Raw genomic sequence first — 12,658 nt, 5'->3', positions numbered from 1 at the left:
TTGACTATATAACGTTTTAAATAAAGGACTCAAAAAAAGTTGTATTTAATTTTGAATATTAGGATGTTGGCATTAATTTTAAAGAATAAATGCATTTTTGTGGAATTTTTTTTTGATATTGGAGATAAAACAAGTTAAGCAACTTATACTGCTATTCAGAGTTATCACTGAGGAATTGCAACTGGACTTTAAATCAACATTGTCAGCTATACTGTGCATGTTTTCATGAACACACTCTCCCAGAAGTTATTGTGGCAGGAAAAAAAAAAACGTATCTGAAATTATTATGAAAAGCAATGTGAACAAGAACTTATGACTGGAAACAACGAACAAATCTCTAAAAATTAAAAGACAATGCTCACCATGAGAATAAAGATTTATATGATCTGAAGAAAAAACAGAGTAATTGCAATATTTTTTTCTTGCTGCACTTACAAAATACGTTTTTAAAAGTTTTTAAAACATTTGAATCAAGGGATAATGGATAAAAGACTGTTTTATGTAAAAAGAAGAAATATTGATCAGGTTTTAAATAGGTTAGTTGTAAATTTGGGGGCTCTTTCTAGACTTGCTGATATCTGACTGAAAAAGACATTGTATACTGAATTTGCTTCTAGTTAAGAGTTAAGATGGAATATTGAGTTTTTATTTTGTTTTATATTAGTTAATAAACTTGTTTATTTTGTTTATTTCAGAACTCTGTTTAGACTTTTTGTTGATACCTTATTTATTAGATTTGTTATTTATTAGATTTGTCTAAAATTAAGAGTTGAATTATGGGGTGAAGAGTTATGTATTTGTTAACTAAGAGGAGGTAAAGAGATAGTTGAACAGTTTATACTTTAATAAACTTGTGAGAACTTTCTTTCTGAAACTTTTATTTTTCAACACTGCTGTAGAAAGTCAAAATGTGAATTTAGAAACAATTGCACCTGGGGGAGTTGGTTCTTGTTTCAAGTCCAAGTAAGGATGAAGACAATCAAACCTTTACATATAATTAAAAATAAACAGAAATGTGTGCCAAAAACTCTGATCCTGGTAAGAGGGAAAGAAAGTTTGAACTATTTGCTCCCAACTTTGTTCAAATCTCCAGACCCTGATTCTCTCCTTGGGAGACAAGTTTTCATAATAGAAACTTTCAACCCAGGGCAATAACAAGCATGGAGAAGTTTCATCCAGTCACAAACTTTAGTGAGGACAGAACTATGCTGAGGTCAAAGAAGTGGAACTCTTTTGCTACTCTCTGTTCCACAATAATAAACGTGTCTAAACTTCTTCCCCTAAAAAGTTTTTTTTAATTATGCAAAATGTATTAGCATTTAGAATAATCAGGAAGATTAGACTACTGAATTCAATCCCTTGCTTGAGGAAAGTATTTAAGTTGAAACATCCCCCCAAAAATTCTCTTCAGCTTCTACTTCAATACAAATTTTTTTAAAAAGGAATACCACCATCTCCCTAGATAATTCATTTGTTTTGGCTGCAATTCTCTTTGTCTCACATTTCACAATAGGTTTTATCTCAAGAATGAAACAAAGATTACTTGAAAAAGCTTACCATTTGCCTGCCACAACTGCTGTGCCCAGTAAGCTACTGTTTGTAAAACATATTTTCAAGTCGATCTCTAGTAAGCTACAGCCACTTTCTTACCTTCTAGAAGCTTGGCTTCTGAAAGGCTGCCCCCATCAGACTCAGTTTCAGTGCTTTCTTTGATGCTCTCTACTTCAAGCCAAAAGGTATCCATTGCTAGATTATTTGATGAGTCTGTCTGGGACAGCCTGTATTCCAACTGTGGAATCTCTGGGGAGCTCTTCTGGGAAAAGTGATTCATCTTGCAAGGGCAATTTCTAGTGCTAAGAGAGAAGGGGAGAGAAAACACCCAATTATTATACAAATAAATATTGCGTATAATATTAGCGCTTACTGAGTCAGTAGGCTGACAGTCAACAACTTCCAGAAAAGATAAGGTTCTTCAACATCCTTATCTTTCTCATTTAACTGCAACAGTAATGTAGACTATTCCGTCTATGATTGGAACCTTGATGAAGCAAAGTGTTTGTGGGGATAAATGAAATCTTGGGCTATGTCGTCGGACATGTATATGTCCAGAAGCATCTCCCAAGGCAAACAGGCCATGATGGATACTCCAAACTAACACTGATCACATCTGCCAACCCTCATTGGACCAGCATGGCAGATTATGGTCTATTCCTTCCACATGCCAATATATCTGTATTGATTGGAAACACGTGGAACATGTGATGTACAAACTTAGAAGAATTTTTTTTGCTATCCTAAAAACATTGAAAAGCACTCATTGTTATGCAAGCTGTAATCCTAGGAGGACATGAAGTTAGAAAAATTATTTCTGGAGCAAACAGCAGAATTCAGGAAAAGCCCTCTGAATAAAGCTGAACTGATAATTCTCAGGTCTCTTATGCAGTGATTTTCTCAGCCCTACAATCCAGAATAAGAGATGCATGAACAAAGCATACCTGTGTAACAAATCACAATGCTGGGATGGGAAAGCAGTACACTGAAATAAATTCACAGGAAAGTTAAAATATATAAAAAGGGCAGATCATTGGCTAGCCTCCAGTTAGCCTCTCAAGGTCTTATAATTACTTGGCAGGGAGATGACAGATGAAAGGGGTTTGTTTTTAAAAAAATTAAATATGCATATGGGGTGTGTGTGTGGGGGGGAATAACATAATTGGAAACTGAGTCCCTCTTTCATTTGCTTCCAAGTCTTTGCCTGAAGCATTGTCATTTGAATAATGGATTATAGTAAGTAATCACTTAAAACCTATGAGGGCCAGATCAACTGATATTAGGTCTCCCCAGCAGTGCAAGAATGTTGTGTGGCTAAGTAAATTAAGCAGCTGGAAAAGCAGCCGATTTTGATTTACAGAATACTATTCTGGGAAGGGAGAACCTCCCAAATCAACATTATAATTACCATTCTGCTGCCATTCCAAAGAGGAACTGTAGAAGAGAAATTCAACTTACATTATTTACACAATGCTGTATGGCTCCCACCATCTAGAACAGCGGTCGCCAACTGGTGGGCCGTGAGAAAATTTTGGTGGGCTGCAGAGAAATCTCACTCTCAGAGCACCCCCCCCCCCCCCCAAGCAATTAATCTAGGCAGCGCAGAAACACAGGGCTGTGCTGCCCACATGGCCTGCAGGAACCCTCCCCGCCCACTCACTCCTTACCTGGTAAACCTGCCTGCTAAATTTCTATTTTTCCTTTTTCCGACCATCATCTGTTCTGCTGTGCTGGGAGATTTAGATTAGCTAGGAAGCAGGAAATGGTTGGATTTCTTGCTTTCTATATAGTCTTTAGGTCTTTGGCTCTACTTGAACCTTAGGACTGAAGGTTTGCTTGCAAGCAAATTCAGTGCAGACTCACGGCAAGCAAATTTGAGAGACTGAGCTAGCCCGATGGCAGATAGAGAGATCACTGAATGATTCTGTGAGCAACTCATTCTGCCTGCTTTGCCTGCTTTTGGGTAAAAGTTGCTCTTTTTTAATAAGAAATCCAATATTTACATACATGGTGTGTTGTGAGTTAATTTTGTGAGTTTGCTTGCAAGCAAATTTTATGTGACAGACTGAGCTAGCCAATGGCAGATAGATAGATTTCTGAATGAATCTGTGATTCTGTGAGCAACTCAATCTGCCTGCCTGCTTTGGGGTAAAAGTTGCTCTTTTTAATAAAAAAAATTCAATATTTATATAAATATTTATAATATTTACATATAAGCCAGGCCCAGCCAGTCACATGACCACCAAGCCACACCCACAAATTAGACCACACCCACAGAACCAGTTAGTGGTCCCTGGGTTCTAAAATTATGAGATTGGTGGTCCCTGATGTCCAAAAGGTTGGCAACCCCTGATCTAGAACCTGTAGCTATTTGATCTGAAAACAACTTCCTCTAATTATTTCCAGTAGTTTTCAAAAAGGCTAGATGTCTGATGTACAAGTTATCTACCTATAAATACCTTTATTTAGAAACAACTTATGTTCAACCCCAAACTGATCATTTTTGATAACTATGCAAAAGATAACATGCTGGTTCCAGTTATGAGAGTGACCTAGATTTTCATCATAACTTCATGCTTTAAATTTATCCACAAGCCAGTATCAATGCTTTTGCCATCTTATGTCCACCACCCAACTGCTTGTACCCCAAATAAAGTGCAATAGAAAGCAATATATAGATGGTGTTTATGGAGATTCTCAGTCATCCAGGTCATGGTTGTCCCAAAGGTGCTTTTTCAAGAGACAACTGGACTTTCTGGTTTTTCTTTGAAGACATTTCGCTTCTGATCCAAGAACTGAAACATTGGCTGAAGAAGCTTCTTGGTTGAGAAGCAAAACGTCTTCAAAGAAAAAGTCCAGTTGCCTCTTGATAAAGCACCTTTGGGACAACCATGACCTGGATGACTGAGAATCTCCATAGACATTTGGCAATACACTTTGGGATGAACACCCTTTGAATAGTGCAGGAGTAGGAACCGATTTCCAGGAAAATGGCAGATTACTACCATTAAAACCATTTGCATTTCAGTTTGAGATATTCATCCTCTGTGCCTCTGATCATCAAGGAAGGGACACAGGGAAGAAAACATCCTGCAGAAAGCACAGCTCCAACTTCTCAATGAAAAAACAAGACAGATACATAGACAATGTTTGCATGGTAATCTAAACACTGCATGGATTACTTAACAAAACATCAAGAATGACAATTACAGAACAGTTTCAGATGATTACTCTGATATTTCTAATCTTATTTTTCAGCGAAAATGGCTCCCAGAGATTAGTTTACATGCAGATGGGTTTTTTTATAAATAAATTTTTATTGTGTTTTTCCACAAATACAAATCTCATTCATATTTTTAACATTGCATGGCATCAACAACTATATATGTCATATAACTCTTATTATATACATTTTTCTTTACCTACATCAACACATATCTATTGTATCTTATCTATATTTGTTTCTATCTTATATATATTATAATCTATATGTCTATCATATTACTCTCTTAAGGCCTCTGAAATTAGTTACATTACTCTAATCTTACTTTTTATATCTATTCTCTAACCATTCATACCATTTATGCTATATTGCATAATATTTGGAGTTCTCTACAGATGTTTTTTAAAGACATTCCTGTCACACAGAGAGAGGGGGGAGGGAGGGAGAGAGAGAGGTGGGGGGAGGAACAGGGTAAAAGAGGGATGTGGAGGCAGGCTAAAATACCAAAGGTTAAACTAAGCAATACTACAGTATAAGTCCTTACATGAGTATGAATAGGAGGAAGCCAAATCGGAGTCAAACTTTCAGCAAAGCATATTCCTACCACATTTCACTTCTTGGGTCCTGAGAAATGGATGGGATATTTAAACAACCTGCCCCTATAATTGCAGATTCTGTGAAGTTAAAACAGAGGTGTGAAACTGGGGGCCCACAGGCCGGATGAGTCACACGCAGGCCACGCCCACCCCAGCTCCACGAAGGGAAAAAATGTTGTGAAACATCACATGACGATAATGTGACACCATGAGTTTGACACCCGTGAGTTAGAATAAAGCAAGACAGAGGATAGCACAGCAATCTGAAATTGGGAAGAGGTCCCCTGATTCAGAGGCTGGGATCAAATGCTTGGCATGATTTAATTCTAATAGCATTTTGTGTTCCGTCAGCTTTTATAGTAGAACAACCACATCCCAAGAAAATGGGATAATCATTAAACAGCATGAATCCCTTTAAATGACATCAAATGGTGCTTGGCTTTTAAAGCCCAGATATGTTAGTCCTATTTTATTGTTTACAAATACGGGTTAGCATCCATAGGCTAGTAAAAATCTCTACAGCTGCTGAGAAAGGGATTTTTTTACTAAGGTGGCTAAACCTCCATGTAATTTCTACTTTATTCAAAAGTGAATGATTCAAAAAGGCTGAATTGCTATCGGAAATAATGCAATTTATCAGTACAAACCCTTAACATCTTGTTCTATGGTGCCTGCAGAGCTAAAGACCTCTCGGTGATATTTTACAGACTACAAACTCTTTCCCTGCTTTTTCCCCTGGCTCATGGGAACTAAACAGAGTTCCAACAAATGCAGACCTTTTCATTCACCAGCAGGTTCTCACTTCCATGCTTTCATAATTATGAAACTCTATGTTCTTGTTTTAAAAATTTCTCAATCTGCTATTCTCAATACCATCTAAATACTTTATGAATTACACTTTGACATGAGGCTTGGTAAAATTAGAATCCAGCATTGACCCAGTATGGAGTGACAGGTCTGTAATTAGAGCTGACTTCATGAAGAAACATTTATCATGTCCATTATGATGATAAAACGTTCTCCTCTCCACTCCACTCCCTGAGTCAGCAGAATACTATCAGAGGAAAATCTCTATTTTACAATATTTTGCTTTATCGCAGAATGGTGGCCTCTGCTTCCAGATTAGCGGGGTGTGTTTAGTTAAGAGATTACTTAAACCCTGGCTTTACTGCTTTCCCACTTACGAGCCAGTGGAAAACCACCCACCCACCAACCATAGCTGTGATGCAAGGACAGTGTTTGGGAAGGGTGCAGATTTTACAGGTGGCTCAAACCACATTCTCCTGTTTTACTATTCATGGGAAAAGAAAAAGTATACCACCTCCACACGCTTGCTGAGGAATTGTCCAGTGAATTCGAGGAGATGTAAAATTTGGACAGGCAATCCAGTCCAATCCAATGACAATAGAAACAGCTACTGAGTAGCTTTCAGAAAGTAGCAACTTTTGAAAGATGGCTAGGCCTGCAGTCTCCAAAGAGCAAATATTTAACCTTTTTCAAAATGCTGCACCTCATTTTTTGGGTGGGACAGCAAGAACAATAATGGTGAAAGTGTGCGGAGGGGATGGGGCACACCTACAACAGCCTAAAATACTCCTATGGTGCCTGATACTTCTCCCCACTCTCCCACCAGGGTCCCCTGACTGAGTGATTGACAAAAGGGATTGGAAGCATTTCAAAACTGCTTATAGTTGATGTCTTCTTAAGAGAAAAACACTTCAATTCCTGTTCAGCTAAGAACAGGGGCCATCTTTGAAGGTGAAAGCAACATCAAAGGGACATACCAGAATAAAGATATTGTCAGGGGAATACATGCCATAAAGTCATGCCTTCACTTACAACCATTCATTGTCAGAATTTACAATGACACTGAAAAAAAGGGAGTTATGACCGTTTTTCACCTTTACAACTGTTGCAAGCACCCCCTTGATCACGTGACTGAAATTCAGATGCTTGGCAACTGGCATGCATTTGTGACAGCTGCACTATCCTGGGATCACGTGATCACTAACTGTAACCTTCCCAACCAGCTTCCAACGAGCAAAGCCAACAGGAGAAGCCAGATTTGTTTAATGATTGAATGTTTCATGTTAACAGCTGCACTGGTTCACTTCAGAACTGTGGCATGAAAAGTCATAAAATGGAGTAAAACTCACTTAAATGGTCTTGCCTAGCCACAGAATGTTTGGCCTCAATTGTGGTTGTAAGTCAAAGACTAACTCGTTAGATTCAAGTTGGGAAAGGACCTTAGTTTATGCTGAGATGAGGATTAAAAACAAAGGAGAATCCTATTCTCTAGGTTTAAATTCCAATAGGTAGAGGTGAACAAAGCAGAGCTCTTAACTCACTGATGTCAATTCAGTGGTGACCTGAATATAAATTACAGAATGATCCAAATCAATTAGGCAATAAATGGGGAAGTGAAACAATGTCACCAGGCAGCTCTTAACACCCCCAGCTGCATTTTCGCCTGGGTACACAGAGGTAATGCTACAAACCCAAGCCTCATTCAATTTCTGAACTTCTAATTGTTATATGTCAGTCAACTATGAAGCATAAGCTGACCAAATTTATCAACAGGAACAAGGAAAGCACAAGGTTGCCATTTCTAAAGATTGTTAATCCGCATCTTGACAAAGTTTTAGAATTCTATCCTAAAGAGCTACTTTATTCTTAAAATTCTATTCTGAAGATGAAGTTTTAAAGAGTCTGGCTCTTAGGGCAGAAATATGTTGACACATCAGTGTTGAAGTAGAATCTTGGTGGTTCTTTTAAGCTCCCCTCTCTCAAAATCCCTCTTAAGTGTTACTCCCCTTCACATACAGGGGAGATCCATAAAGCAGTTTGGTTTAAACTTAGACTGTTGTGTAAATCAAGTCAACTGCAGTTTGTTCAGAAAAACATGATTAAACATCTTAAGAAGTCCTGCTTTGGATATCTTCTACACTAGGGTTGTCCAGTAGTTTTTCAGGAGAATGCTCCCTCCCTCCTGTGAAGCATACAACATTTGTCTTCTTTGCAGCATCTCGCAAATAAGCTTTTATTCTCTTGTGTCTTTGGATATATTATACATCATTTTAGTTCAGTAGTAAAAGGTGTTGTGAACAGTAGAGGAATAAAATGTGGACCAATCCCACCAGAACAAAAGCCAAGAAAAATGTACTAAAGCCAAGAAAAATGTACTGAACAATTACTGTAAGTTGCAAGCTTAAGAAATGGAAATTCAAAACATACCTAAAAAATCTTTGCAATCTTTCTTCCCCCTTCCCAGAAACCCACCAAGAAATGAGGTAGTTTGGCACACAAAAGCAATCTGCAATTCAGTGACATATCAACCATCAGAACCTTAGTTGAAATAACATTTAGAGATGGATTAACTTCAGGGCCAAATACATAGAGAGACAGGGCAATGTTTAAGTTTTGTCTTTAAACAAAACTGCAAAAGACTGACAATGGCTGAAAATGCATGATTAGTTTCTGCATAAAGTTTGGTCATCTTGTGGAATGTCACCAAGTCAGTTTCTGAGCTTAGAGAAATCACAGCACAGCTGGCACTTAGCCTGAAGAATAAAAAACCAAATAAATGTTGCAAAAGAACCTAGATCAATAAGCATCTCCTTCTGACTGTTTTTTGAAAGAATGACACCAAAATTATAGAGATCAAACTGATGACATCTCAATCACAATCCAATTTACCTGTTGTGGTTACTATAACACTAATTGAACAAGTGATCACTTGAATGAGTAATTGAAGTGTCGGTATATTTTCCATGACATTTTGTGAGTGTGAAGTAGTCACAGCCTCTACTTATCATGCCTACAAATATGTAACAGAGGATTCATATCCTAAAGACAATTTGTAGACTTAATAAAAAGACTGCAAGAACATCTTAAAACAGGCAGATTTATGTGCATTTCTTTCAAAATTAATACTGACAAAGTTAGAGCACCATTTTTCTATTTGCACAAAAAGAATATAAGACCCCCAACAGTAAGAGAGACTTTGCAGTATTAATTATAGAACAAATACTGTTATAAATAAGGTATAAACCTAGAAAAGAAACTGTATGGCAATTAATGTTCCCTAAACAATGCACAACTCTATTTGAGGGAAGCTAAGGAAAAAAAATCATCTGTGTTAGATTATATGGCATATAAACAGTTGATCCAACACTATAATAATGTAAGGTCAGCACCAAAAAAACCATTAACACCATTATACTAAAACATTATACTAAGACACAAATATTTAGAGCTATTCAATACACATATTGCAGCAAGAACCAACTAACAAACTGATCACATGCCACTCATACACAGGAGTACAATACTGACACATATAATTTCTCTACTCAGTTGTAGTATTAAATGAAGATGTTCTTGGAATTACAGCTTTGATAAGCTATTTTGCATGTTAAAAATTACTTCTATCTTCTAAATCCACACACAATTTGCTACTTATCCCCAATCCCATCGCCATCTGGAGTTAATTAATGCTGGCTAATAAGCTTCCAACATTGCTAGTAAATGCTAGCAAATGGCCAGAAAGCTTACTACCATTTTTAATTTGCTGTTTTGTCATTTTACCTGAATTTCAGCTTTTTATACTACTGCTCCTTCCACCTCATGCCACATCTGTGTGCTGGTGTAAACTCAAGAGGAAGTAACACTAGTTAACGCAAACCGCACCTGCAAACTTCTGTGTGTCCAGAAGACAGGACTGGCTGTAAGATGATTTGGGGTCTAGGAAATCGAGTTCTAACAAATCCATATCTGCCTTGTTTTCCAAATTTATCCATTTTCTTCATTGATAGCCCAGATAATTTGCTGCCACCAAGAAAGACGCCTATGAATTCATCTGTGTCCTCAAAGTATTCAGGAAAAGAAGAACCTACACTGAGAAGTTTGGATTGTTCAGCAAGAGACAGCCCTGAACACAACGCACCTCCCACTCATTCTTCAGGAATGCTGCTAATTGGGTACTAGATCCTCCTCCTTTGCTCTTACCCTGATATACACCCAGTGAGAACAGAGAGATAAAATCTAGCCAACATACCCATGACTTCCAAGTATGCAGGCAGGCACTCATTCAAGAATTGTCGTCAACTGTCTTGTGCTTGAAATGCAAAAGATACCTGTCTTGTACGTGAAACTAAGGGTGGAAAGATGGGACTTGTTCTGGTGCCAGGCCAGGCAGTTTGGATCCAGAGTGTCTGCCTGCTCCACGCTTATCTCCCATCAGCTGATTAGACATAAAACCAGAAATACCTGCCCAACCCAGACTGCAGTTGGAATAATGATTGTACAATGCCCTGGCAAAAGTTGGCAGACAGTTAAGTTTTGGTCTTTACGTGGAAGGGAAGGCTAAAAATAATTTTATTTTTTAACAAGCCAAGCTATATTTCTAGGGCTCACTGCCATGGCAGATCTCTAAAACCCAGGCTGCAGAGATTTAAAAAAAAAAGGTATGGTTGGCATCTACACCAAAGTTACAGCTGAACTGGGCAGCACACTAACACTACGACAAATCATAACATTTCTGGTTTGTCTTAGAAATAGCATTTCTGAATGCTACTCCTTATGTAGAACGAAACTTCCTGAAACAGAAACTAGTACAGGTAGTCCTCAACTTAGGACCACAATTGAGGCCAAAATTTTTGTTGTTAAGTGAGAATTTGTTAAATGAGTTTTGTCCCATTTTACAACATTTCTTGCCATCATTGCCACTGCGATGGATAAATTAGCAATCCAGTTATGAAGTGAATCTGGCTTCCCCATTGATTCACTTGTCAGAAGGCTGCAAAATGTACCTTGGGGGCAAAGGAACAGTCATAAAAATGAACCAATTGCCAAGCATCTGAATTTTGATCACATGTTCATAGGGATGCTGCCAAGGTCGTAACTGTGAAAAATGGTCATAAATCACATTTTTCAATGGCGTTATAACTTTGAACGGTCACTAAATGAATTGTTGTAAGTCAAGGACTACTTGTCAATCAGACCAAAAGGCTTGCAGTCATTTTAAAGATTACTTGCAAAGTTTCTCCATTCAGTCAGCTGGACTGCTCTACCTTAGACTAACTGCAGAGAAATATCAATCCTGATTTCTGGCGGTAGAAAGGGCAATGATTCTAGTGATGACAAAGAATTTCCAGAGAAATAATTGATGGAAGTTAATCCTGGGAAACAATGTATAGAGAATTGAATATAACACAAGTTGCATTTTAAATCCTCAACAAATTCTTATAAGAACATTGGAGAAACTACCCGAACCAATATTCTGTTACTCAGATATGATGGTTAGGTTATTTATGTATTAGAGGTGGTGCATTCTTATTACAACAGACAGCTGCCAATTTAGAGCAATATGAGCTAAAGGAAGATAAAAAAGACACATGATAGTAAAGTTTCAGTTATTTAATATGAAACATCTATTTTTCCTAACCTGGACATTCTTAAGATATGTGAGTTTCCCCATCTACTGCTGAGAAGCAAAACTTCTTCAAAGAAAAATCAGAAAGTCCAGTTGCCTCTTGAAAAAGCACCTTGTCCATTTTCACTTCTACAAATCTTTCAAATGCAGTCCAGTCTCTCTCTCTCTGTATGTATATACATTTACATTTTCTCTATCTACTGCAGGATGAAGGCCTCTTCCACATGTTTCCAATCAATATGGTTCTGAGGTCTTTGGGGTTTTTTGCCAATTGGGTCCGCAATATTTGCTGCTGTTGTTGATCCATCTTGTTTTAGGTCTCTTTTGTAGACACTTTTTATCAAGTGGGATCAATTATATGGCTGCCTTAGTCCACCTGATATAGACCAGTCAATTTCCATTTCCATTCTTTTATTGTCGATGACAGTGTATACTTTCATTTGTTCTCTAATCCATATGCAGGTCTGTCTGTCTATATCTATACCATAGATAGATAGATAGATAGATAGGTAGGTAGGTAGGTAGGTAGATAGATAGATAGATAGTAAGTATATGCAGTAACTGCTCTGTGGAATAGGTACGTGCATTGACGTCAGTGAAAAGCAATGTACTATGGGAAATACACAATTTTGGCTTGTAATAGCCCATTAATACATGCAACTTATGACTGCTGAAACTGGCGAGCATACATAGAAACCCATCAATTGTTTAATTATCATTTGGTTAAAAACAGTTCTAATTACTTTAAACCAATCCAAATCCTGAGGCTATCTGGAATTCCACCAAATTCAGACTTTACCAGGAGATGCGTGCAAATGGAGGACAATATTGTTCTCATAAATTGGCACCCATTCA

General features: G+C 37.6%; 1 protein-coding gene across 3 annotated transcripts in view; it reads right to left on the bottom strand.

Moving 5' to 3' along the window:
* ARHGAP40 (Rho GTPase activating protein 40) overlaps positions 1-12,658 on the bottom strand; it is a 76,886-nt gene that overhangs the window by 25,629 nt on the left and 38,599 nt on the right. The window contains exons 1-2 of one of the 3 annotated variants that reach the window (XM_026697601.2): positions 10,060-10,281; positions 1,651-1,853 (exon numbers count right to left, since the gene is read on the bottom strand). In XM_026697601.2, the coding sequence (XP_026553386.1) occupies positions 1,651-1,853; positions 10,060-10,178 (322 nt within the window). In that variant the 5' untranslated portion in view covers positions 10,179-10,281. Of the gene's footprint in view, positions 1-1,650; positions 1,854-9,957; positions 10,282-12,658 lie in introns of those variants that run through there. The other 2 variants (XM_087929086.1, XM_026697603.2) reach the window with 2 other exon arrangements.

Source organism: Pseudonaja textilis, chromosome 3 (assembly GCF_049901715.1).
Source record: "Pseudonaja textilis isolate UNSWEBS1 chromosome 3, rPseTex1.2, whole genome shotgun sequence".
NCBI classification, from domain to species: Eukaryota; Metazoa; Chordata; class Lepidosauria; order Squamata; family Elapidae; genus Pseudonaja; species Pseudonaja textilis.
The sequence above is the reverse complement of the archived record's forward strand: the minus strand, read 5'-3'. Positions and strand labels throughout refer to the sequence as shown.